Here is a 27,991-nt window from a genome sequence, read left to right as displayed (position 1 = left end):
TTGTGGTCTCTTCCAACTCTATGATTCTATGATTCTAAGTCCACCATCCCCATGCTTAATGTCATTTGATGTCAGGTGCAAGAAAGCTCAAGCCATGTCTTCAAAGGTATAATCAGGAGTGCATTCTTTGCAGCTAAAATTCAGGCCTTTTTGAATTGGATTTCCTTTCTGCTGCTTTGCACACCAGCCCAGGCACAACACAATATTGGGCTGGAGGGGGGGGGGTTACATTCTGCGCTTCTGAGAATGATTCTAGCAGGTCCTTCTTAATTTAGTGGAAGGGAGAGCTTCGTAGAAGCATTTAGTATTCTGCCGGGTCAATGTAGGGAGGTCAGGGCAACAGGGAGGTGCCCTCTTTGGTGACCTGTTTTCTCTAAAAACAATGGAGAGAAAAACTTTCCTAAATTACTGAAACAAGTACCAATGTGGACCATTCATTACTCTGTGGTAGGTACAACGATTACTCTTTCAGCTGCCACCTGCAGCCTCTCTCCACCCCTTCTCCCTGCTCCCAGAGCACTTACATAAACTCCAGGTATGGATGAGCAGCCTTTCAGCAGCCCATGAGCAAAGCCCCTGCAGCCCAGCAATTATTCATCTAGTTGCTCCTAGGCAGAAGTGCAAATGGATGAAAGTGCAAATGGATGACAGCAAGGAGGGAGGCAGGCGACCCTGCGAATGCACGCGTGTTTCCACTGTGCTCTTAATGGGCTTCACAGCATTAGGGACAAAAATCTATGTTTATTTTATGGGATAATCATCTCTGCATGTTTGCTATTCCTCCCTCCCTCCCCCCCCCGCCCCCACTCCCCCTTGCAGGCTTTCTTGGGATCCCAGCCCAGTCAGAATAATTTGCAGAACACAGGTAAGAATACAGCAGAAAATTACCGGTAATTTAGGTATTGTTATTCTCTCTAATTTCGTCTTTGTCATTATCAACGTTCTTTCTGCAACCAAATCTGTGTGGTCTCATGCTGATCAGTTTGGAAGCAAACTGGATTCTAAAGGGACAAAATATATTAGTTTGCAAATTCAAATAAGGGTGGGGGGAATTAAATGGAAACATCTCAGCCAGGCCTACAGCATGTTGAGGGTGTTCGCTGGTTAATAAAAAAGGGAAATGTATGTGTGTGATGGGGAGACTGGCTTGCTGGATAGAGAGAGAGAGTGTGTACCATGAGATTTAAAAGATTCTTCCTTCCTTGAACTCTGTGGAGAAACTTCAGGATGGGAGAACAGAACAGGGAAGAGGTGCGTGCTCCCTCAAATACTAATCCTCCATAGCCCCGAGAATCCACTCCTATCTCAAGGTCAGGTGAGCTGTGGCAGCGTTACCTAATGAGCAGAACTACTTCTGCTCCCAGGCAGGAAGAGAAGAAGTTCTCAGCCTTGGGCTTCTCCAATACAGCCACAAACCAGAATGGAAGGCTTAACAAGAGTTCCAGTAGGCAAGGCACCGGTGCCTTGCATTATGCAAACGTTATATAAAATATGCATACATTTGCAAAATTTATGCAGGCCAGACAGTTTAGCTTTTCATGGTGCAAAGCTTGGACCAGTTTTCCTTTTTTTTTTCCAACCTACCCACAGAATAGTGGGCACAGGCTCAAGAGAGAACACTGACCTGAAAGTTCCAAATGGAACCTTTACTTTGAAAAGGGGTAGATAAGTGGGTGGATTTAAAGAGACGGAGAACATGAATAAACATAGTTGGGAGCGATGGTGAGGAGTTTACTGGGGAGAAAGCGACAGCAGCTGTTTTCCCCACCCTACCCCATTGCCCACCTCTTCTGAACAGGCTGCTTCCCTGTTCCCCACAAAGCCTCAATTGGAATGATTCTACAACATGATGTAATGTCGTTCTAGAGGCATTATTCGGGCTCTGGCGCGGGGGCCCACTGTTCCCCCCCAAAAAAAACATGCCTCTGGAACAATGCTTGGACCGTGCTACTGTCCAGAGTGGGCTGCCATTCCCAGTACCTAGCAATGCTTCTTGGATGATGCTATGTCATGATCATAACATAGTGAGGCACTTCGAAGTGGCGATGGTGAGAGGGCTCATAGAAGAATGCCACTTCCAAAAAACAAAAGGGGAGCAAGAGAAACTGCTGCCATCATGTGGGCAGAGAAGGGCAACCATGATGACAATGGGTCTGGAAATCAAGACTTAGGAGGAACAGGTTATATATATATTTGAATAATTTTGTTTATAAAAAGATAGAGTAAAAAAAAGAGAGAGAAAGAAAAGAAGTGAGTGAGGGGGAAAAAGAGAAAAAACACTGTTACATTACCGTTCATTAATACAGTGGTACCTCAGGTTAAGTACTTAATTTGTTCCAGAGGTCCATACTTAACCTGAAACTGTTCTTAACCTGAAGCAACACTTTAGCTAATGGGGCCTCCTGCTGCCGCCGCGCCGCCAGAGCACGATTTCTGTTCTCATCCTGAAGCAAAGTTCTTAACCTGAAGCACTATTTCTGGGTTAGCGGAGTCTGTAACCTGAAGCGTATATAACCTGAAGCATATGTAACCTGAGGTACCACTGTACAGTGGTGCCCCGCAAGACGAATGCCTCGCAAGACGAAAAACCCGCTAGACGAAAGGGTTTTCCGTTTTTGCGTTGCTTCGCTAGACAAATTTCCCTATGGGCTTGCTTCGCAAGACGAAAAAGTCTTGCAAGTCTTGCCATTTTTTTCCGCTCCCCCCCCTTTTTCTAAGCCGCTAAGCCGCTAATAGCCTTTTAGCCGCTAAGCCTTTAATAGCTGCTAATAGCGCTAATCCTCTAAGCCGCTAATAGGGTTGCTTCACAAGACGAAAAAACCGCTAGACGAAGAGACTCGCGGAACGGATTATTTTCGTCTTGCGAGGCACCACTGTATACAGATGTGTGTATTCTTATTATCCTAATGCCCACATAATTGTCAGTAACCTGATACATTCTGTGAAAACTCATTTCAAAACTCATTGTATTTATCCAAAGAAAGTCTGTGTCCATAAGTTCATATGCTGCCAATGTTGTCAAGCCATTGATTAAGGGGAATCGTATCTCTATTCTTCCAGTTTGTCAGTTATCAGTCTCCTGGCTACCATTGGGGCATGCGAAATTCATTTTCGCTATCCTGTTGTCAAATTTCCATACAATGGAAGAAAATATTTACCTCTGGAATTCCCCCCTCCCAATTGTGTCTTGTTTATATAGTTTATATAGGCCTTATGAGGAAACAGTTGTGGGAGTTGGGGACGTTTAGCCTGCAGAAGAGAAGGCTGAAACGTGATATGATTAGACATCTTCAAATATCTGAAGGGCTGCCACATGGAAGAGGGAGCAAGCTTCTTTCTGGCTGCTTCAGAGGGTAGGACCCAAACCAATGAAATCAAATTACGAAAAAACAGATTCCAACTAAACATTAGGGGGACCTTTCTGACGGGAAGAGCTGTCCAACAGTGGAACAGACTCCCTTGAAAGGTGGTGGACTCTTCTTCCTTGGAGGTTTCTAAGCAAAGGTTGGATGGCCACCTGCCAGGGATTCTTTACCTGTGATTCCTAGGGGGGTGAACTTGATTGGCTCCCTTCCAATCCTACAAGTCTTTGATTAAACGAGCCTCCTCAATTTCTCAAAGTTCTAAACACTTAAAAGTTTAGGGTGCCTCCCCATGTGCCATTCACAATAAAATCAATACTAAACAGTAAAATAAACTTTTATTTTTTTGAAATGGCATATGTATGCAAAAATTAAAGTAGCTCATTTCAAATTTTTCTAGACAATATAATGTCAAATTATTTCAAAAGCATTCTCTTTTTTGGTGCCTCTGCTTTGCTGGTGCCCTGAGTCCATGCTGAGTCTGCCAACTGAATAATCCAGCACTGCCAAAGAATATAAGAAGAGAGTGCTGGATCAGGCCCATGGCCCATCTAGTCCAGCTTCCTGTTCTCACAGTGGCCAACGAGGTGCCTCCCCTCCACCCCGCAAATGGCTAAAATGGCACCGAATTTTCCAGGCCACAGAAAGAATGGGCGTTTTCAGCTCATCTCTACCTGCAGATGAGGAGCAAACCGAAAGATAATAACTTGCATCTGGCACTTCTGCCTACTGTATTTTTCGCTCCATAAGACGCACCTGATCATAAGATGCACCTAGTTTCTAAAGGAGGAAAACGGGGGGGGGGGGATTCTGAACGAAACAGTGGATGTATGATTTTTGTGGTTCCTGCTGTGGCTACAGACATGATATGTGATTTGACGGTGAGTTTGGGGTAGCCCAATGCAAAAATCCTGAGAATCCATGTGGATCCGTACTTTGTAACCACGTTTTTGTGCCATTACGGCCCCACGAAACAGTGGATGCGTGATTTTTTGATGCAGGCTATAGCCATGGACATGCTATGTGATCTGATTGTGAATTTGGGGGGACCCAGTGCAAAAATCCTGAGGATCTATGTGCTTTTACCTCTCCCCCTCCCAGGCAGCCTCCTTTATATCTAGAGTCCCTTATCCCTCCCGATTGCTTGCCGATCAGCTGCTCAGCAGTTTTGTTTCAACACCCCCTTCCCTCTTTTTTTTTTTTTGAAAAAGGCATGATCTGCTTTTCGCCCCTGGGCAATTCGGCTCCAGGAACCACGCATTCACTCCATAAGACGCACAGACATTTCCCCTTACTTTTTAGGAGGGAAAAAGAGTGTCTTATGGAGCGAAAAATACAGTAAGTTGTTCCCAGAGGCAACTTAAGCCAAGTTTTTCTTTTTCTCTTCTGCTTCCAGTATCTGGTGCATGTGAGATGGAGCCCTTAGGATATTACAACGGCTCGCTGTCTGTGACATTGTCTGGGTCGGCGTGCTTAAACTGGTTGGACTTTCCTGATTACGTTCATCAGTATCCAAACCGGGGCTTAGGGAATCACAACTACTGCAGAAATCCAGAAGGTGGCGCCACGCCTTGGTGCTTCTACCAACTTGCCTCTGGAGCTGTAGGCTGGGCCAACTGTGACTGCAGCCAAGGTGAGTACCAAGTGTGTCGCTGCCACTGACTCTTCTAAAGAGACGACTGCAAACATTATGTGCTAGGAGTGCTTGCAAGGTGGAAGGAACTGCTCGCCCCCCATTTAAGAACTCAAAAGATCTGAAAGTCAGTGGCTGCAAAAGAAGAAAGGATAAGGTTGAAGCAACAGGAAAAAGTGGAGGAGGGTGGTCTCGGCTTTTGCCAAGGTGATAATACTTTGATTCCTAAGAATCTAGGAACTGCCTCCCTTGTTTCTGCTGCAACTCTGGGAGTCCTTCTCTAGGAACCTGTTTTCATGGTTAGAGGGGCTCTGAAGCTGGAGCCCCAAACTAAAAGAACTATTGAGGGTCTTTGCTTGACTTGCTTTGTTGTGTGTGTGTTTTGATGTGGGGAGATTGCCCTTAAACATTGCTCAGCCTTTTCAAAGATTTGGTGCAGTACTGTTTGGCTTCTCTCTGTTTTGATACAGGTGCCGTGCGACTGATTCAGAGTGGCAGGGTGGAGCTGTACTTCAATGGGCTGTGGGGCACTATCTGTGGGGATGACTGGACAGACTGGGATGCCAGTGTGGTCTGCAGACAGCTGGGACTCAGGTAGGGATGTCTCATTGTGGGGAGGCAGCACCTCTTTCTTATGCTAGATGCTGGAGACCATAATTCCCTTGATATTCTTGCGTGCAAGCCTAATCTCCGAGCAGTGCGAGATTCCAGGGGTTCCAGGCGTTCACCCACGGGTCGTGTTTCCTTTTGGAATCAGGCACAGTGGAGACTGTGGTTTCTTTATGATATATGGTTCATTTGCACATATATCAACCCTGAACCTGTGATGAATGGGTTCACGGCATTAACGCCTCCAAAAGGTCTTATTTCTCCCATAGGCACATCCTTGGACTCAGACAGAAATCAATCATTGCTCTAAAACATTGCTCTGACTCTCTTTCCAGCTTGCTGATTTGTCTAGGTCAGTGTTTCCCAACCACTGTTCCGCGGCACACTAGTGTGCCACGAGATGTTGCCTGGTGTGCCGTGAGATGTTGCCTGGAGGGAGGCGGGCGAGTCGGGCGGCGAGAGGCAGGGCGGCGGCGGCGAGGAGAGGCTGCCCAGCGCGGGGCTCTCGCCGTCTGCCTGCCTGGCTGCCTGCGAGCTCGGCGGGTAGCACCTCCGTCCGCAGCGCCCGCCTCGCGGCTCTCATTCCCTGCCCCTGCCAAAGCTCACCCAGCCAAGCCGCGCTCTCCTTCTTGCCTCGCTTTGCTGCCTCCTCCCCCCCACCCCCAAAGCTTGGAGGTTCCCCGGCAAGGGGGAGGGGGAAAAATTGAAACTTACATTTTCGTGCGTCCCTCCCGGCGTGACACTGCGCGCTGACGTCACGGGGCTGTAATGGTGGTGTGCCTCGAGATTTTTTTCATCAAACAAGTGTGCCTTTGCCCAAAAAAGGTTGGGAAACACTGGTCTAGGTCACATCACTGCAACTCAGCTCTAACTCTCTCTTTGTCCTTCTAACTAACCATGAGGGAGGGACCCCGTCCATTTGCCATCTCACACTGAACCCCTTCCCTTTGTTTCCCTTAATGGCCCGTCACCCAGGTGATCACCTCAAACAGGAAGCTAGCCTGGCTGATATTTTAACATTTGATGGATCCAGAGGTTAGAAGGGTCTCTGCATACAATCTACTTACTCCCTGCCCCAACCCCCAAAAACTCATAACAATATTATTGAAAACATACATTTTACTCATTCCTAAACAGACAAAGAGACAAAGGCAGTCTAAATATATTAATTTTCCACAACCCCAATGTGAGGAAAACCTGACCTGAGTTCGAATCTGCTTCAAGGATAAAGGGGCCACCGATGAATAGGGCAAATATGGCAAACCAATCACAACTGGACAAAGAGAGAGAGAGAGAGCTTCTGCCTCCCTAGAGTGGAATAACATTTCCTCCATAGGTGGTCTTAGGTAGTCTTCATTTAAATAAAGAGAGGTTCATAAAACTTGTAGCACTTTTCCCAATTGGGCTGGAGCAACTGAATGATCCTCTGAAACTCTCTTGCCTATACATATCTCATCTCTTCTGTAACAATGCAGTTCAGTTCCATATGGGAGAATTTGCAACTTATTCTTAAGTCAACAATGAAAAACTGGATTGCTTATAGTATGTAAGAAGAAAATGTTGTCTCTAAAAATGGGATTTAATTTGTACATACACACCACTGTAGCACCAGCACCCAAATCAGCAACCCCCCTTCCATGCACAACTGTTTTTTACTTATTTTATCTTGCCAATAAAAATATACGGTATATCCACAGAATCCAAGCATATAAAGAAGAAGGCTAGGATAGAACCCTTTCCCACTGACACCCAGCTTCTAGGTGCAAAACTGGTTTCTTTTTAGTGGAGGAATATTCAGTCATGTGATATGCCTCCTGGTTTTTACCACATCAAAGAGGACCAGAACAGTGTTATGGTATTTTGTTGTTATTATTACTATGACTTTTAATCTCCATTGGACTTATTGCATTCTCTACTTTCCGGCTTAGCGAAATTGGCACAGCCCAAAGGGAGAGTTATTCTGGTTTGGGTCCAATACCCTTCCACCTGCAGTCCGCAAACTGCCGTGGGGATGAGAAGACGTTGTTGCAATGTAGCTACCAAGAGATGTTCAGAACCTGCAAGCACGGAAATGCCGTGGCCAAATGTGCCCCACCGCAAGGTAAGCCAGAGAATTAATTTAATTTTGTTTACTAAAAGTAAAAGCACACCCAAAAGACCATTCCAGCCCTTTTAGCAAAGTGGCAAGCAACAAACCATCATTCTTAACGGTGCTGAAAAAGGGACAACACAGGTATTTTTGCCCAGGATGTACACGTGAACACAACTTGTGTATTTCATTGCCTAACTATCGTCTCTGGTCAAATAAGATTTTGAAGCATTATGAAAACCTGCAGACTCCATATACAGTGGTACCTCAGGTTATGAACTTAATTCATTCTGGAGGTCCGTTCTTAACTGGAAACCGTTCTTAACCTGAGGCGTGCTTTCGCTAATGGGGCCTCCCGCTGCCGCCGCGCTGCTTTCGCATGACTTCCGCCTGCATCCCGGGGCAAAGTTCGCTACCAGGAGCATCTACTTCCGCGTTAGTGGAGCTCATTACCTGAGGACGGTACGTAACCCGAGGTACCACTGTACTAGAACCAACAGTAGGCTGATGCTGTGCACTCCCATTGCTGGTGTTTGAAACCATGTACACTTGATCCCTATAGATCCTTTAGTTTCTTGAGGAATATTCTTGTTTTCTCTGATTATGGGTTTGCCCCCTTTCTCTTTTGTTACAGCAGTAGAAACATTAGGAGTATAACCCCTGAAGCAACGAGGTTTCGTTGAACAAAAAAAAATAAAAACAAAAGGTTTTACTGTTCTTGCTAAATGACTGTTGTCCTTTGCTACGAGGAGTCAGTTTTTATTTTACTTTCCATGTTCGTTCTTTCTTTTTGTCTCTCCCTTCCTGAAGAGCAGGTGTAGGATCTCCGCTTCGTCTGGTGGGGGGCAAAAAGAGCTTTGAGGGTCGAGTGGAAGTCTATCATGGTGGCCTTTGGGGCACCATTTGTGACGACCAGTGGGATGACAAAGATGCTGAGGTGATTTGCAGACAGCTGGGCTTCAGGTAATCTGTCAATGCCTCTACTTTATGTGGGGACATTTATGAACGCAAAGCTGCCATACTGGATCACATTTCTTGTGTGATGGTGAAGTAACTCTGTGGGTCCTCACGGTGTGCAATGTTTGTCTCCCTCCAAGCGGATCCCCAAAGGCCGTGTCTTGGGCTCAATTTGGACAGGGCTTGGGCCCAATCCTGCTGGATGAAGTGGAGTGCTCAGGCAATGAGCTTTCATTGGACCAGTGCAAGAAAAGTAGCTGGGAAGAACACAACTGTGACCACATTGAAGATGCAGGGGTAATCTGTGACCCCTTTGCAGGTATGGGTGCCTCTGACACTTCTGCAGAGAACATGTGGCTTGTTGGAGGCAAACCCTCATGAACCCTTTATCTCATTGAGATGGCAAATAATTGGCTGCATTGTACAACTTCTGAGTGCTGGTGGGGACTCCCAGATTCTCTGTGAGTCTAAAACTAGTAAACAAAGGAGACTAGCCTAGCCTCCTCCCTGTTTTCTATATGCAGTAATTTGTTTATTTTGTAGGGTGCTAAACGCAGAGGGGGAGTAATGGAAAGATGCTATAAGAAGATTGAAGTTGGGGAGGACTTGGATGATGTAATGAAGGCAGGCTTGTTATCTCCTTGCCAGTTTCTGGCTGAAGCCTTTAGGGAAAACATGAATGAAATAATATGTGAGGGGGGGGCATTGTTTTTGTCTGTTATTATGCTATTGTAAACTGCCCCACAATCTTCATAGGTTTAGATAATAAATTAAAAAAAAATCTACTTCCAGCCTCTCTTGTGCAACTAGGGAGGTTAGAAACATGATAATATGAAAAGGAATAAAGTGGAGATTCTGAGATTTGATTTCAGTGCTGACTTCTCTCTTCAAATGCAAAAAAACCCCAAAAACTATCTGAGGCAGCACATTGCTGGTGTTTTCCAACTTATTTATTATCATATTATATTTGTGCATTTAATTTTCATTCGTTTAAGTGCATGCATGAAACACAAGCTTAACTTGGTCTCATTAAAATAAACAGCATTTAAAAGTGTTTGACTTGGGCTTGACATTGTAGCTGCTGTGTTTTAATATAAAGTCATTGTCATGGTTTGGAGTAATCAGGACCTCCTGGCTTTGCCCTACAGCAGAAGGCTATAGGGTAGGCATCCCCAAATTCGGCCCTCCAGCTGTTTTGGGACTACAACTCCCATCATCCCTAGCTAACAGGACCAGTGATCAGGGATGATGGGAATTGTAGTCCCAAAACAGCTAGAGGGCCAAGTTTGAGGGTGCCTGCTATAAGGCATCTAAGCTGTCGCTCTCGAAAGATTTATTGCCCAGAGACACTTCTGGAAGATAATTGGGAGTGTTCACCTCTTGGACTGTGTGTAGTATTCAGGATCATAGGATGGGAGGGAAGGAATCTTCCTGCTTAATCACTTGCCTATCCTTCTCTCTCTCATGCTAGCAGAAGGTACTATTCGACTGGCAGGAGGCCACAAACCGAATGAAGGAAGGGTGGAGGTATACCACAATGGAAGCTGGGGATGCGTGTGTGATGACGGCTGGACAGGTATTAATGCCCAGGTGGCTTGCAGACAGCTTGGCTTCAGGTAAATGCAAGTCTAAATAATATTGTGTGTGTGTGTGTTTGTTTTGTTTTGTTTTTCAAAGGGGTTTTAGATTAGCCAGCTGTGTGGGTCAATTATGACAAACTAGTTAGCAGAGCCCATGGTGTGCAAACTCACTTCAAACCACAGTTTCTGATTCTGGCTTGCTGGCTGGCAAGAAGTCGGGGTTTGTCATCTTAGTCACTGCACTAAACCATAGTTAATCTTCCTCAACTATGACTAGTTGCGGTATCTCAATCAAGACAAAACCTTGCATATAAAAACTGACTTCACAATTGGAGAGCAACACACAACTCCTGATGCTACTTTTGTGGACTGCCCTCAGTAAGAAGGGAAGATCTTGAAGAGTGTGGAAATGGTGCAGATTTTCTGTTTTATACAAATGTTTAAATATGTTAAATCTCCAAAATAGCTCACATAAATATTTTTTTTACAAAATGTGCACAATCCTATGTATGATTAATATTAGTTTTTTTGCTATTATTATAATACCATGAACATACCCAGAATGACATAAGCAAACAAGGCAAGTCGGTATACATACAGGGCATAGAATCCAGATTTTAGCTGTGAGGGTGAAACAGAGAAAAATGAGAGAAGGGAAAGCTAAAAATACCAAAGGATCCTGCCCTTAGTCCTTGTAAAAAGCACTGTTTTGTTAGAGTTAAATGAGAAACAAGGGAATTATTTATTCCTACACCCTCCCTTTCGTACATACATACATAATTGTATGTCGCCTTTGCACAGTTCAAGCCATGCTCAAGGTAGTTTACAACATGAAAAAAATATGTAACTGCAATATAAAAAGTAGTCATAAACAATAAATAAATAAAACATAAAAAATACACCACCAATTTCCACATAAATCACAACAAGATCTCTAATAAAGGTACAAAAACCAACAGCAACCCCTACCCACAACAAACCCTCCAAACAACGCCACAGCCCAAGGGTCTGTTCAGCAGCCTCAGCTTTTGTAGCTGGAGTCAGTCCTGGCCCTGCCCTCCCAGACCAGGCGGGAAAGGGCCTGCAAGGCAGAGAGCAGGCCTTCCAGGATTTCCAGTGCTTTCTGAATACACTGTCAAGTATATGCACATGTATCTGCAGGGCCCCGTAAGAAAGTATATCTACAGGACTTTCCTTTGCATTGGTGGGTTCAAAGGGATATTGAGCCCTTGCTGGTTAAGATGGATGCTCTGCACAGGAATCCCTTGAGGAAAAGATCTGCTATCAACATCTTTGCTTGCTTCCCCCAGTGGTCCTGCACAGCTGGCAGCAGAGGGGGAATTTGCTTCTGGACAAGGCTTCATCTTACTGGATGATGTGGCTTGCACAGGCAGTGAGCTGTCTCTCTTTGACTGCCCGCACAGCAACTGGGGGCAGCACGACTGCTCACACGAAGAGGACGTGGGTGTCCACTGCTCCCCCGATAGCAACAGGATCACCGAAGAGGCTACAGGTAACTAGCTATGGATTCTCCAGGGCAGTGAGAGCTTGGTGCTGACGCAACTTTGTGCAGCACATTCCCTCGTTGGGAAATCCACTTGGATTGTAGAGCTCAAAGTAGTTGGCCTTCTTTTATCCATTTACTTCAGGCCAAGTGGACATGATAGCAGTTTGTTTGTGTGTGTGTGCACCTGCCTTGTTCACACATCAGAGGGGCAGGATTTAATTTTTACATTAAAAAGGGTACACACGCGAGGGACACTGAAGCCTCCTCTCCATTGGTAGAGGTACTTTTCTTGGATCCTGGCTCTAATCGCAGCTGGTCTGCGAGGAAAGTGAGAGAACAGAAGGGAGGTAATATGGCGGGTGGCAAGACTCGGTTTGTTTCTTTCACATCCTCATTTCGATGTTAAGAATTAGGTGCACACCCACCCACTCCATCCCACATGTGAACAGGACAAGTGAAAGCGTCGCATCTTGTTTGGCTCCTAGAGAGTGTACCTGGACCTGTTCTTGCTGTTAGTTTCCCTTTAACTGTAGTTGGCGCTGTGGGTTAAACCACAGAGCCTAGGACTTGCCAATCAGAAGGTCGGTGGTTCGAATCCCCGCGACAGGGTGAGTTCCTGTTGCTCGGTCCCTGCTCCTGCCAACCTAGCAGTTCAAAAGCACGTCAAAGTGCAAGTAGATAAATAGGTACCACTCTGGTGGGAAGGTAAACGGCGTTTCTGTGTGCTGCTCTGGTTCTCCAGAAGCGGCTTAGTCATGCTGGCCACATGACCTGGAAGCTGTACGCCGGCTCCCTCGGCCAATAAAGTGTGATGAGTGCTGCAACCCCAGAGTCGGTCACGACTGGACCTAATGGTCAGGGGTCCCTTTACCTTTAATCCCATCAGACAAATGAGCTGAGGAGTGAATTAGTACAGTCATACCTTGGAACCCGAACACCTTGGTACTTGGACATTTTGGCTCCCAAATGCTGCAAACACGGAAGTGAGTGTTCCGTTTTGTGAATGTTCTTTGGAAGCAGAACGTCCGACGTGGCTTCTGATTGAATCTGAAGCTGTGCTTTGGTTTCTGAACATTTTGGAAGTCCAGTGGACTTCCGGAACGATTTCCGTTCACCTTCCAAGGTACAACTATACTTCAGAAGAATGGATGTCAGTTAGCCTTTTCTAATCAAGTGTGATCACATCCACACCATACATTTAAAGTGCTCTGACGCCACTTCATGCCAAGAATACTTGACACTATAGTTTATTCCTCATAGAGCTACAACTCCCAGCACCCTTAACAAATTACAGTTCCCAGGATTCTTTGAGGAAGCCGTGTGCTTTAAATGAATGGCATGGATGTGACCTGTGTATTGTTTCATTCTCCTTCATTTTATCTATTTCACTTCCTTGATTTCAGGCCAGGTTATTTAAGTTCCACAACAAATGGAGCTTCTTGGTTCCCAAACAAGTTTTTCCTTTCTGTCTGTATCTCTCTCCCCTCTCCCTTTTTAATTAAGCCGATCTTATTTACAAGAAGAGCTTGCCTCCATACTAACTCTGGGTGGGATGTGTTAGTCCTGCCACTTACTCTGATCTAAAGCTAAAGATCAGGTTTTCCCTGGAAAAGGAGCAGGGGAAAACCGCTTGGACCCATGGCCTTTCTAGAAATGGGACAAGCAGAAGTGTGGATGAACTCTTCGTTTTATGTTGGTTTCAATGTATGTGTTGCCTTTTGTAAGTCACTTCAAGTTACTTTTACTTAAAAAGGGACTAATAAGTTCAATAAATTATAATAAACAACAACAGCTCTACTATATTGCACTATTCAGTTGTTGTCTTCTTTCTTTAGTGTGTTCTAAACAGTGCCCTTTTTAACATGCAGGGATCCCTGTGCGGCTGGTGGATGGGAACGGCACCAAAGAGGGGCGTGTCGAGGTTTTCTTGAATGGACAGTGGGGCAGTGTCTGTGACCATGGCTGGACAGATAGAGATGCAGCTGTAGTTTGCAAGCAGCTGGGTTACAGGTAACTGATTTCAATGTATTGTTTAAGGTTGGAGGGTAAGAATATTCAAAGTCCATGGTCAACGGCTAGTTTTGCCTGATGAAGCTTTTAGAAGGGTGAAGCCTGCTATGCCCGCCCCCCCCCAAAAAAATCCGCAGGTGCTTATTTATACCCCTCTTTTGCCTCTTGGGACTTTCAAATGAGCTCTGTTCCCTCATTCCTCAAGGGGTCTTTTCAAGCTCTCTCCAGGTTGCAGTGGAAACAGCTTTGGTTTAATCTGCAAACGCAGTTTGTGGATTCTGTGCTGTTTGTCAGTCTGTGTTGGCAAAGCGCTCTTTCTCGCAGCTTCTTTGTGCTGATTCTTCTCAGGCTATGTGAGGATTGATCAGTGCAGGCATGGGGAACCTGCAGCCCTCCCAGTGTTGTTGGACTGAAACTCCAGTCGTCCCTTAGTCATTGGCTCTGTCAATTGGGGCTTAGGGGAGCTAGATCCAACAACATTTGTAGGGCCACCGGTTATTTTGTTTATTTTTAAATTAAGTTTATATTCTGCCCTTCATCCAAGGATCACAGGGCTATTTACAGCAATTTACACAATTTGCAGCAATTTACACAAACATACACAACAAAGTGGGACGTGGGTGGCACTGTGGGTTAAACCACAGAGCCTAGGACTTGCCGATCAGAAGGTCGGCGGTTCAAATCCCCGCAACGGGGTGAGCTCCCGTTGCTCGGGCTCTGCTCCTGCCAACCTAGCAGTTCGAAAGCATGTCAAAGTGCAAGTAGATAAATAGGTACCACTCCGGCGGGAAGGTAAATGGCATTTCCGTGTGCTGCTCTGGTTCGCCAGAAGCGGCTTAGTCATGCTGGCCACATGACCTGGAAGCTGTACACCGGCTCCCTAGGCCAATAAAGCGAGATGAGCGCCGCAACCCCAGAGTTGGTCACAACTGGACCTAATGGTCAGGGGTCCCTTTGCCTTTTTACACAACATCGTAACAAACTAAATAATACTCCCCTCCCCTGTTCAAAGGACATAGATTGTTTAATTAGCTGTCCATGTCCTTGAAATGGCCTGATCTTAATGGTACCTCGGTGTGTTGAAGTATTTGAGTTTGGAATGCATTGCTTATGATCTCCCTGCTCCGACTTCCTTGAGTTTTGGTTTGGTGCGGTTTGCTTCCTACCAGTGGGTGACATGCTGTGACCTGGAATGTTAGGGGGCAAGGGAGTCCATAATCTGATGGGATTGATTTTCAGAGGGGCTTTTCTAAGCACAGAAGCTTTTTTTCCATGGTGCTCCATTCAACTGATTCCCTCCTTGCAGTGGTACTGCAAAAGCGAAGTCCATGGCTTACCTTGCTGAAGGACCCGCACCCATTCATCTAGACAAGGTGGAGTGCAGTGGCACTGAGCACACCCTGGGGGAGTGCGTCACCCGCAAGAGCAACATTCACAGCTGTTGGAAAGATGCCGGAGTGATCTGTGACTACATAGAGGAGGAGGAGAACCAGGCAAACACAAATGCAGGTGTGTGGCATATTAACCGTACCCTTCTCTCTCCCTGGCATTTTCAATAGTTGTGTGTAGACTTTAGCATGAAGTTTAGCTTCTAGAGAATCATGGCTTTCATTAGACAAAGAGCAGCTTTGCATTACAGCAAATGGCAACTCCAAAAGCAAATAGCAAGTTGTGGGAGCTATTCCCCCCACCCTGACAAAAAAAATGGGAAGAAAGGGTGAAAAAACACCCCCAACAAACTCTCAGTGACCCTTGGCCCTGATCCCACCCCCTAAAACACACACACACACACACACACACGAGGCAATATGCACCAAGTTAACCCCGATGAACAGGGTTATTTGTGACATCCACACTCTTGTCTTTTATTCAGGCTCCTAGTCCCTGCCTCCAAAGCAGGCCCCTACGTTAGATTCCCAAAACCCCACCCTTCCTCAATCCCACTTAATTGTTTTGCAGTGTGCGAATTACCCAATGGACAGATCAGTCCTAACGCTCCCTGACACTCCCTGTTTCAGAACCTTCCGCTGGCAATAGCTTGTTGACTTCTTGGTAAGGCCCCAGAATAAGGCTTCCCACTCCCAACCATGGTACTTCCCTCTGCTGACCATGGTGCTGCAACCTAGCATTGCCACCACCGCCATCAACATTTGCTATTAAAAGTATGTCCTTAAAAGGAAGATTATGCCATGATACATTTGTTAGTGTTTTAAGGAGTTTTAAGGGTTGTTGTCAACTTAAGGCTGATACCGCCTCCAACTACAACATCAAGTATCTCAACACCATGAGTTTCCATGACCTTTATGCCTGCCTAGGGCTGCAACTGATTTTTAGATCGAATTTGCAAAAAGTGTGCGCAACGTGCATGTTTTATTTTGTCCGAAACAATTATTTATCCGGTGCTTTGTTTTTACGGGTGGGGAAATGCTTCGCCAGACTCTTTTTGTTTTCATTTTTAGTTTTCTGTATTGGCCATTAACATTCATGATGGCTTGTAAGCATTTCCCCTGGTTTTAATCTATTGAAATTTTCATGCAAGATAGTGGTGCAAGAGAAGGGAAAAGTTGTCTTTTAATTAAAGTGGTATTATCTTTTCAAAATCTTTATACAAGGGCAAAATGTTCATTAACAGAGTACCGGCAGATTTTGTTGAAGTGAGGCTATGTGTTTAAATCACTTTGGCTTTATTGGCAGGTTCGATATTCGGCATGTGTGGACAGCGCTTGCTTCACCATCGCAAAAAAAGGATTATTGGTGGAAACAAATCTCTCAGGTACCTCACTTGCAACTTGTAATAGTAATGATAATGATGTTGCTAGATGGAGAATGCAATACTGTGCTATATGGATCAACAGTCTGAGCTGGTATAAACCAGCCTCTTATATTCCTAGCCCAGTTGTTCTGTTGCATGATAGAAAAATGGATGTATTTGGGTGTATTTCATAGTTCCTCATGAGGTTTGCATGAATTACCCAGAGCGAAAGATTAACACTGCTCCCAAGTAGTGTTTAGGATTATTTCTAATCCCTTCTAATCATTTGGTCAAAGGGTGAGATTCCTGATAGTCAAGCAATACACGGGCAAATTTAAGAGCGGGGTATGTTCTTTGTTTTGGTCTTTTGCAATTGCTGGTGAAAATGCAGTTAACTAGGCAGGACTCATTTGGAATTCTATGCTTGCTCACTCCAATGGAGCCTGTAGTTGATCCAGCTCTGTCTTGATTGTTGGGCAGACGCCCTTTTGTATTGCTCACCTCTGCTGTCTTCAGGATGGGACATATGGAGGGCCGGCTTTACCATTAGGCAGAGTAAGGTGGCCGCCTCAGGTGGCACTTTGTAGAGGACCATGTCACCTGACCCTGCACTGTGTACTCCCTGAGCTAGCCTCTGCTGCTTCAGGTGCATTGGAGGACTGTACCACCAGACGTGAAGTACAAGTCAGCTGCTGGGCTACTTATTGTTCTCAGCACATCTGTGGACATGGAAAGAGCTTCTATGTAAGAGGGCCCAAGTATGGTTTCCAGACAATATTTACTCCATATACATTTTACAGTGGTACCTCGGGTTACATACGCTTCAGGTTACATACTCCGCTAACCCAGAAATAGTGCTTCAGGTTAAGAACTTTGCTTCAGAATGAGAACAGAAATTGTGCTCCGGCGGCGCAACAGCAGCAGTAGGCCCCATTAGCTAAAGTGGTGCTTCAGGTTAAGAACAGTTTCAGGTTAAGTACGGACCTCTGGAATGAATTAAGTACTTAACCCGAGGTACCACTGTATTTAGAAATTAAGCCGTACCACATGACATAAGTTTTTGAAATAATGTATAAGTGATTTAAACTGCAAAAAGGCACAAAAGGAGCAAAAGAAGCAAAAATGGCCCGAAAAGAACAGGAAAACTGCAAAAATGGCATGAAAAGAGCAGGAAAACAGCTAGCGGTCCTAGGATTCTTTGCTGCTGCAATCCCAGGAGCCTTTGCACCGATCTTCAAGGCCTGTGAAGAGTTGGGGTTTGAGAAAAGAGGTTTGGAGGGAGCGATTGTAGTTGGGCGGATTTTTGGCAGAGTTCGGCTTTTTAGCTGCTGTTCCTCACTATAAGCAATACACGCGCTATCCAGGAACGTAACCCCTGCGTAATACGCCTGCATTCATCCTTTGCCGAAAAAACTAAACAGACAACAGTTTCCCTACACACCTTCCACTGAGTTCTTGCATCAATCAAAAGCTCCAGTGCTGAACTAACAAATAACTAACCAGTAATCATGTATAGAGAAATGGGTCCACTAAATGAAAACAACCCAGTAGCAGCAGGAAAAAGAAGAATCACCCATTGCCTCCCTGCCTGGGGCAATACAGACACCCTCTCCTTTTCACCTAGGGTTAAACCCCTTCCTCACCAAAAGACTTGCGCCTTGATTGGTTAAAAGATCTATGCACGCTCACAGGCATTCTGACATATGTAAGTGCCAGGAAATGTTCTGACTGGGACTATTTGTCCGTCCTGAGTTCCATCTGCCTCAGATGTGTCTATCTGGGCTCCTGCTTGCTGTGCCACAGCTGTCTGTACTGGGGTTGTGTTTGTGGCTGCTGACGCATTGTGCTTTGTATGCATGGTGTGTAGGGTGATGTCATTGGGTCGTTTGGGCATTGCTGTGCATTGATCGGCTGCTTTCATGCATGGCTAATGTGACAGCAGGGATGCACAACACAGTGGTCGGTGGGTGGCATCAGAATTGCCAAGGACACCGAGGGAATGTCTGCCAGTGTTTCTATGTTGACTCTCCTTTAAAGCAGGTTTTATCTTGTTGTCTACTTTGTCGCTTAAGATTGTGGCTACGTTATGCCAATGTTGTGCCATTGTTTGCAGCCACTGGTGTAGCAATACCATACGACTACACTGCCCAGCTGCAGTTCTAAGCACCCTTACTAGAGAGTAAATGGAACTGAATTCAGTGGAATTTATTTTTTATAAAATTTTTATTGGTTTTACAAAATTTTATAGAACAAACAAACACTTAAAAAGACAAACATACACGCATAATTTCATAACATATTTTCATAAACCTCTTTTCTGGGACTTCCCCATACCCCCCCTTTCTGCATCCCAATGTCCATAATTTTATAGCAACTCCCAATTGTTACTTTCCAACCTCTGTCATCTTAGTCATCTCTGTATTCTGACCTTATATCACTGTGTCCCTTTGTTCCTGAAAACCTCAACATTCTAGCATTCATTAAGTTTATAATAGTCCTTAAGATAACTTTTAAATTTTTTCCATTCTTCTTCCGCCGTCTCTTTTCCTTGGTCACGGATTCTGCCTGTCATCTCGGCCAATGTCATATAGTCCATCACTTTCATCTGCCATTCTTCCAGAGTGGGTAGATCTTGTGTCTTCCAATACTTTGCGATGAGTATTCTTGCTGCTGTTGTAGCGTACATAAAAAAAGTTCTATCCCTCTTTGACACCAATTGGCCGACAATGCCCAAGAGAAAGGCCTCTGGTTTTTTAGGAAAAGTACATTTAAGTACCTTTTTCATTTCATTATAGATCATTTCCCAGAAAGCCTTAATCTTCGGGCATGTCCACCAAAGGTGGTAGAAGGTACCTTCAGTCTCTTTACATTTCCAACATTTGTTATCGGGCAAATGATAAATTTTTGCCAGCTTGACTGGGGTCATGTACCACCTGTAGACCATTTTCATAATGTTTTCCTTTAAGGCATTACATGCCGTAAATTTAATACCGGTGTTCCATAACCATTCCCAGTCAGCTGACATAATGTTATGGCCAACATCCTGTGCCCACTTAATCATAGCCGATTTGACTGTTTCATCCTGTGTATTCCATTTCAGCAACAAGTTATACATTCTGGATAAATTCTTAGTATTGGGTTCTAACAATTCAGTCTCTAGTTTTGATTTTTCCATCTGAAAGCCAATTTTCCTGTCCTGTTTGAAAAACTCCATTATTTGATGGTATTGAAACCAATTTTGTACTTTATGTTTCAATTTCTCATGACTTTGTAATTTCAACTTATCTCCATCCTGTTCCAAAATTTCCCAATACTTCGGCCATCCGACCTCCATATTGAGTTTCTTCACTGCCTTGGCCGAATTCAGTGGAATTTAAAGGTTAAGGGACCCCTGACTGTTAGGTCCAGCCGCGGACGACTCTGAGGTTGCTGCACTCATCTCGCTTTACTGGCCGAGGGAGCTGGCATACAGCTTCTGGGTCATGTGTCCAGCATAACATGGAAACACCGTTTACCTTCCCGCCAGAGTGGTACCTATTTAACTACTTGCACTTTGACGTGCTTTCAAACTGCTAGGTTGGCAGGAGCTGGAACCAAGCAATCGGAGCTCACCCCGTCGCGGGGATTCGAACCGCCAACCTTCTGATCGGCAAGCCCTAGTAAGAAATAGTATCATGTATATACTTCTTTGGAACTGAATGGTATTCTCTTCTCAGAAATAAGTTGACTTAGGCAGGAAAATGTTTGGCCAATCTAGGTAATTGCTCCTTCGTGTCCTTTCCTACAGAGCAGAGTCTATTCAGTAATGTTATACTAGGGAGCTTGGGGCAATGACAGGAAGATGGTTCAAATGCAAGTGATGGGAAACTCAAGCCAAATTTAAAAAATACAAGTGAAATCTTGCATTTGAGCCTGTACTGTGTCAACGATGGTGATGACAAAAACATAAACCCTTTTCTGCCAGTTTTGCATTTATGAAGTGCCACCCAGTGGAGTTACTCTGAGTGGTTTGGGGCTTTCTTTATCTAGGCCCAGAGGCTGGTTTTAAGAAGCCATAATTGGCACATTGTTTTTGCGGTGTGTTTTGAGAATTAAAAATATATATGCTGGCATCCATCATGATTTGGATGCTTTGGACAGACTCCAGCCGTAATTTATTGAATGAATTTCATTACTGAGGACTAAGGTTATAACAGAAAAGTTGCTTGTAGGAATGCGATATATTGCCTATTTGCTTGCTCTGTGCACCTCTTGGCTCATAAGACTGGGAAGAAGCGGGATGGCTTACTGAGCCCAGTAGGCGTTTAATGCCTTGTTATGAAAGGAGGCAGTTTTGAAACCACTCTGAAAGCAATGGTCTCTGAACTCTGATTATTTTTCCAAGTGTCATCAGGTTGGATTTGGGGGCAAGGTGCTTGCATACCTCTAGGCATTCTTAGATTCCTTTATCTAGACCCATTTTGATCCAGATTTGGTACAGAAACTGCCTTGGCTGTCCTGTTGGATGACCTGCCCCCAGTCTCCTCTGCCAGTGCTATGGCAGGACCTAAGCAGGTGCATTCTCTTTGCATCCTCTTATTGCCTTTTTCACAAACCTTCAGTTGAATACCCTTAGCGATGACCTCTTGCTGTCTGTACTTGTACAGCACCAAACACCAATGAGCTCATTTCAGTCATGATATTTATGCTGGTGACGCTCACTTTACTCTAGAAGGTTGTGCCACTAGCTAACAGAGTTTCTTTAAGAAAAAACGCAAATCAATGAAGCATGGAGCATCCTTCACATAACCCTTCCTTCTGTTCTTATTTCGTCTACCTCTGTATTTTTCACGTTGCCTCCCATTTCTCTTTCAGAGGAGGCTGGCCTTGGCAGGTCTCGCTACGTCTAAAGGGGTTTCACAGAGATGCTCGTCTGCTGTGTGGAGCGACTCTTATCAGCAACTGCTGGGTGCTGACGGCAGCACATTGCTTCAAAAGGTAACAGGCTGTTTGCAAGTAAAAGAGTCCTTAAGTGCAGAAGTGCAAAGCACGATTGCCATTCTGTCCCCAACTCAAAACCGCCAACCTATGGCCCTCACCTAAAATACCTACCTAAGTAAAGACAGCCCACAATTGGCCACCTTTTGTGAACACAAGAGAGTGGCAGTCTTGAGATGGTGATCTTGTGTATTCACATTAGTGCCATCAGTTAACATGATGCCTTGCAGAATATCATGAACAGAAAAGCTGGGTCTGTGCCCAGGGAGACTGCAATCTAAATTTCAATGCTGAACAAGAAAAGGAGACAAAGGTGAGTCATCTCTGTGGATGAGTAATGGACTGACTGATCATTCTCTCATGGCCAGGTTTGGAGTAGATGTACGGCGCTACCTGCTGCGTGTGGGAGACCACCACACTGGTGTGAGGGACGAGTTCGAGAGAGAGCTGCCGGTGGAGAAGATTGTCCTTCATAAGAACTACCAGTCTAGCAGCAACGACAATGACATTGCTTTAGTCAGAATTCGGGGCAAAAGCGGCAACTGTCTTTCCTTCAGCCACCATGTCCTTCCTGTCTGCCTTCCTGAGAGGAAGGAGAAGTCTTCTATAGATAGACAGGCCTGCGTCATATCTGGCTGGGGAGATACAGGTAAGTTGTAGATTGTGTCAGGATTTTTCACATGGAAAGAGATAGTAATATTTGGGGTGTCTGTTATACCCAGTTTTGGATAATCTTTTAGGGCGCTCACTATACAGAGACAAATTCAGCATCAAATTAAAGCACAAAACAAGCTGATTTGCAGGAAAAACAGTCTTTTTGCCAAATTCATTTTGAATTCTGCTAAAGAAAAAGACTTGGGTAAACACAGTCCGCACTAGCTGTTGGCTGAGAACTCTGGCAATTACCGTATTTTTTGCACCATAACACTCACTTTTTTCCTCCTAGAAAGTAAGGGGAAATGTCTGTGCGTGTTATGGAGCGAGTGCCTACGGGTGGCGGGGGGATCTGCTGCAGTCGTGAGCAGAGGATCCATGGTTCCCCTTCCTTCCCTCCTCCGTGGCTCGCTTTGAAACAGCAAAGCGGGAGACGAGCCGCTTACACAGGTGTAAGCGACTCCTGTCTGGTTGGCTGCTTTAAACCGTGCTCTCTGTCCCTCTCTCCTCCCCACTCAGCTCGCTAAATAGCAGCAAAACTTTTCAGCTCTCTAAGCCGGGAAGGAGGGAGAGAAGCAGAGCCTGCTTGTTTTAAAGGAGCAAAGCAGGAGAGGAGAGGAGCCTTCTCCCCTTATACCCCTCTTCTGCATTATTAGCAGCATCCTTCTCTACCAACCCCACGCTGCTCCTTGTCCCTTGAGTGCTTTTCCTTCCCTCCCCACTTAAAACGTGGTTACAAAGCACGGATCCACATGGATCCTCAGGATTTTTGCATTGGGCTACCCCAAACTCACCGTCAGATCACATGTCTGTGGCCACAGCATGAACCACAAAAATCATACATCCACTGTTTCGTTTAGAATATTTTTTTCTTGTTTTCCTCCTCTAAAAACTACGTGCGTGTTAGGGTCAGGTGCGTTTTATAGAGCGAAAAATACGGTAATTTAAATACCCTCCCTGCTCATCTGATAGGGCATTTATTGAGATATTTGCAAACATTCCAGTTGTTGGAAGCTTTAAAAACTGCCAACGCATTAGACCTGGGAATGGATGAACCCATTTGCCACTGTTGGGAAATAGAGGGACAGGCAACGCCATCAAATGTGCTGATTAGACTGAGCGTATGACTACGGTGTCTCTGTATCATAGCAGTAAGTGAACTTCATGTGTAAATACTGAGTGCTAAGTGCTTGGGAAGATGTTGGAGTGTATGAAGGAAGAATGGGCACAGGAAAGGCCGTGCACAGGAAATGTACCCACAAATTTATGCAGGTTTCTGTTTTCATAGTTGCAAGGTTTAAGAGGGATAATCCCAGATAGGCACTACTGAATAGGCTGCCAGCTACCCTGGCGTTATAGAACTCTGCAGATGATCACATAATACACATGGATTATTCCCAGATCTCAGTCTGCATGTCCCCAGATCACCCTAATTCTTTTCCTATGATCAGCAGCATGTGGAAAGCAGTGCTCCAGCAACCACTGCAAGATCACTCTGCTCTACAAGGATTTGGGCAGTTCACTTTGCAGAATTAATGTATGCCTAGACACATGATAGGGACGCGGGTGGCGCTGTGGGTTAAACCACAGAGTCTAAGACTTGCCAATCAGAAGGTCGTCAGTTCGAATTCCTGCGACGGGGTGAGCTCCCGTTGCTCGGTCCCTGCTCCTGCCTACCTAGCAGTTCAAAAGCATGTCAAAGTGCAAGTAGATAAATGGGTACTGCTTCGGCGGGAAGGTAAACGGCATTTCTGTGCGCTGCTCTGGTTCGCCAGAAGTGGCTTAGTCATGCTGGCCACATGACCTGGAAGCTGTACGTCGGCTCCCTCGGCCAATAAAGCGAGATGAGCACTGCAACCCCAGAGTCGGTCATGACTGGACCTAATGGTCAGGGGTCCCTTTACCTTTACCTTTAGACACATGATGCTAGTTACAGCTAACCTTTGTGTATCCTGTCTTGTAAACACATCCAGCATTTTGCCAACTTTTTATTTAAACCAGCTCCCCTGCCCCATAAAAACACATTACAGTCATACCTTGGTTGTCAAACAGAATCCGTTCCGGAAGTCCGTTCAACTTCTGAAAACATTCGGCAACCAAGGCACGGCTTGTGATTGGCTGCAGGAGCTTCCTGCACTCAGTCAGAAGCTGAGGAAGCCCTGTTGGACGTTCTGCTTCCAAAGAATGTTTGCCAACTAGAACGCTCACTTCTGGGTTTGCAGCATTTGGAGCCAAAATGTTCAAGTTGCAAGCTGTCTGGGATCCAAGATACGACTGTATAGGAAGATCACATCAAAATCCACTTCACATTGCATTAAAATACCATCCTGGCCTAGGGAAGGATATTTTTTTTCTATGTTAACCTAATCAAAATTGTGCTGGAGAACAGTAGTTGTGTTTGGTGGGTAGGATTTTTGGTTATCTGAGCTACACTAGATATATAACCTATTATTGTTTCAGGGAGGTCATACTCAAGGACCTTACTCCAGGGCTCGGTGCCCCTACTCCCAAGAAGAATGTGCAAATCCCGTTATGGAAAGAAGTTCACTAACCGTATGCTGTGCGCTGGAAACATTTCTGAAGATAACCGGGTGGACAGCTGTCAGGGGGATAGTGGGGGCCCGCTAATGTGTCAAAGGTCAGGTGGACACTGGGTAATTCTAGGGATCACTTCCTGGGGATATGGGTGTGGGCGAAAAGACTCTCCTGGCGTTTACACAAAAGTCAGCAAATTTGTGCCCTGGATCAAGAAGGTGACCAAAGTGATATAAGACCGTTCAATCCAAAGATGGATTTGTGATGTTTTACTCAGCAGTATTTGGGCAGTGGCTTAGAAGAATGTCTTCATTTTGTCTCTGGTTGGGTGTCTGTTTTTTGATGGTACCTAAACAAGGTTCGTTTGCAAGCGGGCAGCGAGAAAATATTTTACGCTACTGATAGGAGAAGGTGAATGAAAATTTAACATCCTTGTGGCTGATGTATTCATACAAAGTTCTGTTTATTGAAAGAACAAGTGGTGGCAATGCCACTCTTTCCAAAAGAGCTGCCACACTTCTTCAGGGCACAGGGGAGCATGGGCTTGGTCATATTCCATGGTGCTGCTAAATGGAATATTTCTTATGGAGTGTCCATTCACACAAACTTCTACTCTTGCTACCCCGGATTACTCTGTGCTGTTCACACCAGATCACCTGCATGGTTTCAGCTACCTGCTTTCTTCGGTTTCCACACACCCTCTTAATCTCTCTTTTTAGGCAGATATACAGTAAAGGGTGACATTGACTCAATTCGGATATCATGCCAAATCATGGTTTGCAATTAGCTGACAACCCAGAATTAGAAACTGTTGCTGGAAGTGGGATTGCAATCCATGGTTTATGCTAATCTTGGGTTGGTGTGATGCTTGATTTTATAGACACCACTCTGTCTCTAGACTCATCTAGAGCAGAAATGGCTAACCTCTGGCCCTCCAGATGTTGTTGGACTCCCATCATCCCTGACCACTGGCCATGGGACTCCATGGGACTCCAGATGGCTACTGGAGTCTACAACTGTATGGTCACAGGTTAGCAACTTCTAGTTTAGAGGCTGCTGAGCCACAGGAAGAGTAGGGAATGTAGGAACGGATTGCTCTGAGAAAACAAAAATGGATAAGGAGCTTGCAGTGACTTGCCTTTTGTATGCTTGGAAGTTGCAAAAATTGGAATTTGTTTAATGAAAACCATGATTTGGCATGATGTCTGAAATGAGCTATTGTGCTTTTAATCTCACATTGCTCTCCTGGGTGGTCAGCGGAATTATTTTTTCCATAGAACTTCTGCTTCTCTCCCACACTCCTCCTTTCTATATTTTCAGTTTTCCCCCTCAGGTCAGTGAGAATGTTTTAGGATGCTGACTGGGAAGATATGTCTGACTTCTCCTTCCCCTCCCTGTTTAACATTTGTCTACATACCTCCTTAACATTATAACATCCCAGATGTTACATATATCAAGAGAACAGTTTTGGAGGGTAGCATTTGAAATATCTTGTAGCTTTGGAAGACAGGCAGAAGTTTGTGATTTGTGATCATGAACAAATGCACCAAGCTAGTGTGGCTGGACAGAGAAACAAAACCTTGAGACAGCCGAAAACATAGTACTTTAAAGTGTTTGTGCCATTTTAACTGAAATGAATGAAACGAAATGTGGCATATTCATTTTATTCCCTCGTTTCTTTCATAACATATGTACACTCCTGCTGGTCAGCACCATAAGATGCAGAGTTCTGAAATATATACTACCTGGAAACTTTAACCTGTGTCTTCCTACATGTTTTTTTTTTAACACATTAGATGAACAGTTATGCAAATTACCACAGATGTTTGTTTGCGTTTGTGTGTTGTGTGTTACATTGCTGGCTAACTATTGCTTTGTGAGGCAGGCTGTTGGTTCATAGCCCAGAGTGGTCAGGTGATATGAGCTCTTGAAACTGCCTGAATGTTGAGATCTTCCCTAGTAGCCCTCCTGAGCCCGACGTCAGAAACAAGGCAGGTGATGAGCAGAGAAAGAGCCTGCCTACAGCAGCATTCATCTTTGAAATGCCCACACTCCAGGCTTGTGTGGTGCCAACATTTTATATGTCCAGGGCCTTTAAAGATCTGTTTGTATTGTTGGCGTCTTGGGAGACAATGGAGGAGTATACCTTTGGGGATGACATCAAAACCGTTGGAGAATTACAGTGCCTGCTGTGGCTGTAGAGACTGATACAGGAGAGACACATTTTGTTGCAGCTGGAGCAGATGAAGGCGTCCAGTTGTGCTGATGCACGTGTACTATGGTGTTTCTTCTTCCTGTGCTCTTCCCTTTTAAGATACTGTTTTAAGAAAATAATTTGGATTTTACCTTGCTCTGGTTTTAATATATGGTTTTACTGTTCTGCTGCTTTGTTATTATTATTTATTTTATTGGTTGTTTTATTGTGCATTTTTATTTGTCAGGAACCCATCGTGGTTCAAGTTTCAGATACAAATTTGTCCCATTAATTAGAAATGATTAGGAGATAGTTGGGACTCTGTGTTTGACTGAGTTTCCCCTGAGCCTGGGAAAGAGGGAGTGGTGGAGGTGGCAGTTTTGGAGAAATAATAATAATAATAATTTATTATTTATACCCCGCCCATCTGGCTGGGCTTCCCCAGCCACTCTGGGCGGCTTCCAAAAGAATATTAAAATACTATAATACATCAAACATTAAAAGCTTCCCGAAACAGGGCTGCCTTCAGATGTCTTCTAAAAGCCTGGTAGTTGTTGTTCTCTTTGACATCTGGTGGGAGGGTGTTCCACAGGGAAGGCCCTCTGCCTGGTTCCCTGTAACTTGGCTTCTCGCAATGAGGGAACTGCCAGAAGGCCCTCGGTGCTGGACCTCAGTGTCCAAAGAGAACAAAGAGAAAGATTTGAGTTGGCTCCAAGGGGTAGCTCTCTGCAGAACAGATATGGGGAAGTACATTTGCTGCCTTGTTGGAGTGCCTTTTTGACTCCACTTAGGTTTACTTGTATATTTGTAAATAAACTAAATATTACAAAGAAGAAGAAGAGTGTATGCCTCCATTTCTTTCTCATTCAAAGGAAATCCACCCTGGTCAGCATTGTCACGGAATTTTTCACCACAACTCAGAATTAACAGCATTATAAAATCATGGTAAGATGTCTATGGTGTATAGCAGGCTTCCTCGGCCCTCCAGATGTTTTTGGTCTACAACTCCCATGATCCCTAGCTAGCAGGACCAGTGGTCAGGGATGATGGGAATTGTAGTCTCAAAAACATCTGGAGGGCCATGGTCAAGGAAGCCTGGTGTATAGTCCTAGTTAAACTGGGACCCTTATTG

At 44.9% G+C, this 27,991-nt stretch overlaps 1 protein-coding gene across 3 annotated transcripts in view; it reads left to right on the top strand.

Moving 5' to 3' along the window:
• The window catches only part of LOC308585684 (neurotrypsin-like), a 37,887-nt gene extending 11,438 nt beyond the window's left edge, over positions 1 to 26,449 (top strand). For 2 of the 3 annotated variants that reach the window (XM_081191618.1, XM_081191617.1), the window contains 14 exons: positions 820 to 865; positions 4,759 to 4,995; positions 5,466 to 5,589; positions 7,533 to 7,705; positions 8,509 to 8,656; positions 8,791 to 8,969; positions 10,122 to 10,266; positions 11,541 to 11,743; positions 13,606 to 13,747; positions 15,054 to 15,256; positions 16,442 to 16,520; positions 21,354 to 21,476; positions 21,845 to 22,125; positions 24,591 to 26,449. In XM_081191618.1, the coding sequence (XP_081047744.1) occupies positions 820 to 865; positions 4,759 to 4,995; positions 5,466 to 5,589; positions 7,533 to 7,705; positions 8,509 to 8,656; positions 8,791 to 8,969; positions 10,122 to 10,266; positions 11,541 to 11,743; positions 13,606 to 13,747; positions 15,054 to 15,256; positions 16,442 to 16,520; positions 21,354 to 21,476; positions 21,845 to 22,125; positions 24,591 to 24,901 (2,394 nt within the window). In that variant the 3' untranslated portion in view covers positions 24,902 to 26,449. The remainder of the gene's footprint in view (positions 1 to 819; positions 866 to 4,758; positions 4,996 to 5,465; positions 5,590 to 7,532; positions 7,706 to 8,508; positions 8,657 to 8,790; positions 8,970 to 10,121; positions 10,267 to 11,540; positions 11,744 to 13,605; positions 13,748 to 15,053; positions 15,257 to 16,441; positions 16,521 to 21,353; positions 21,477 to 21,844; positions 22,126 to 24,590) is intronic. The other variant, XM_081191619.1, reaches the window with a different exon arrangement.
• The last annotated feature ends 1,542 nt before the right edge of the window (positions 26,450 to 27,991 follow it).

Source organism: Podarcis bocagei, assembly GCF_964188305.1.
Source record: "Podarcis bocagei genome assembly, chromosome: 4".
NCBI lineage: Eukaryota > Metazoa > Chordata > Lepidosauria > Squamata > Lacertidae > Podarcis > Podarcis bocagei.
This window is presented reverse-complemented; position numbering and strand designations above follow the sequence as displayed.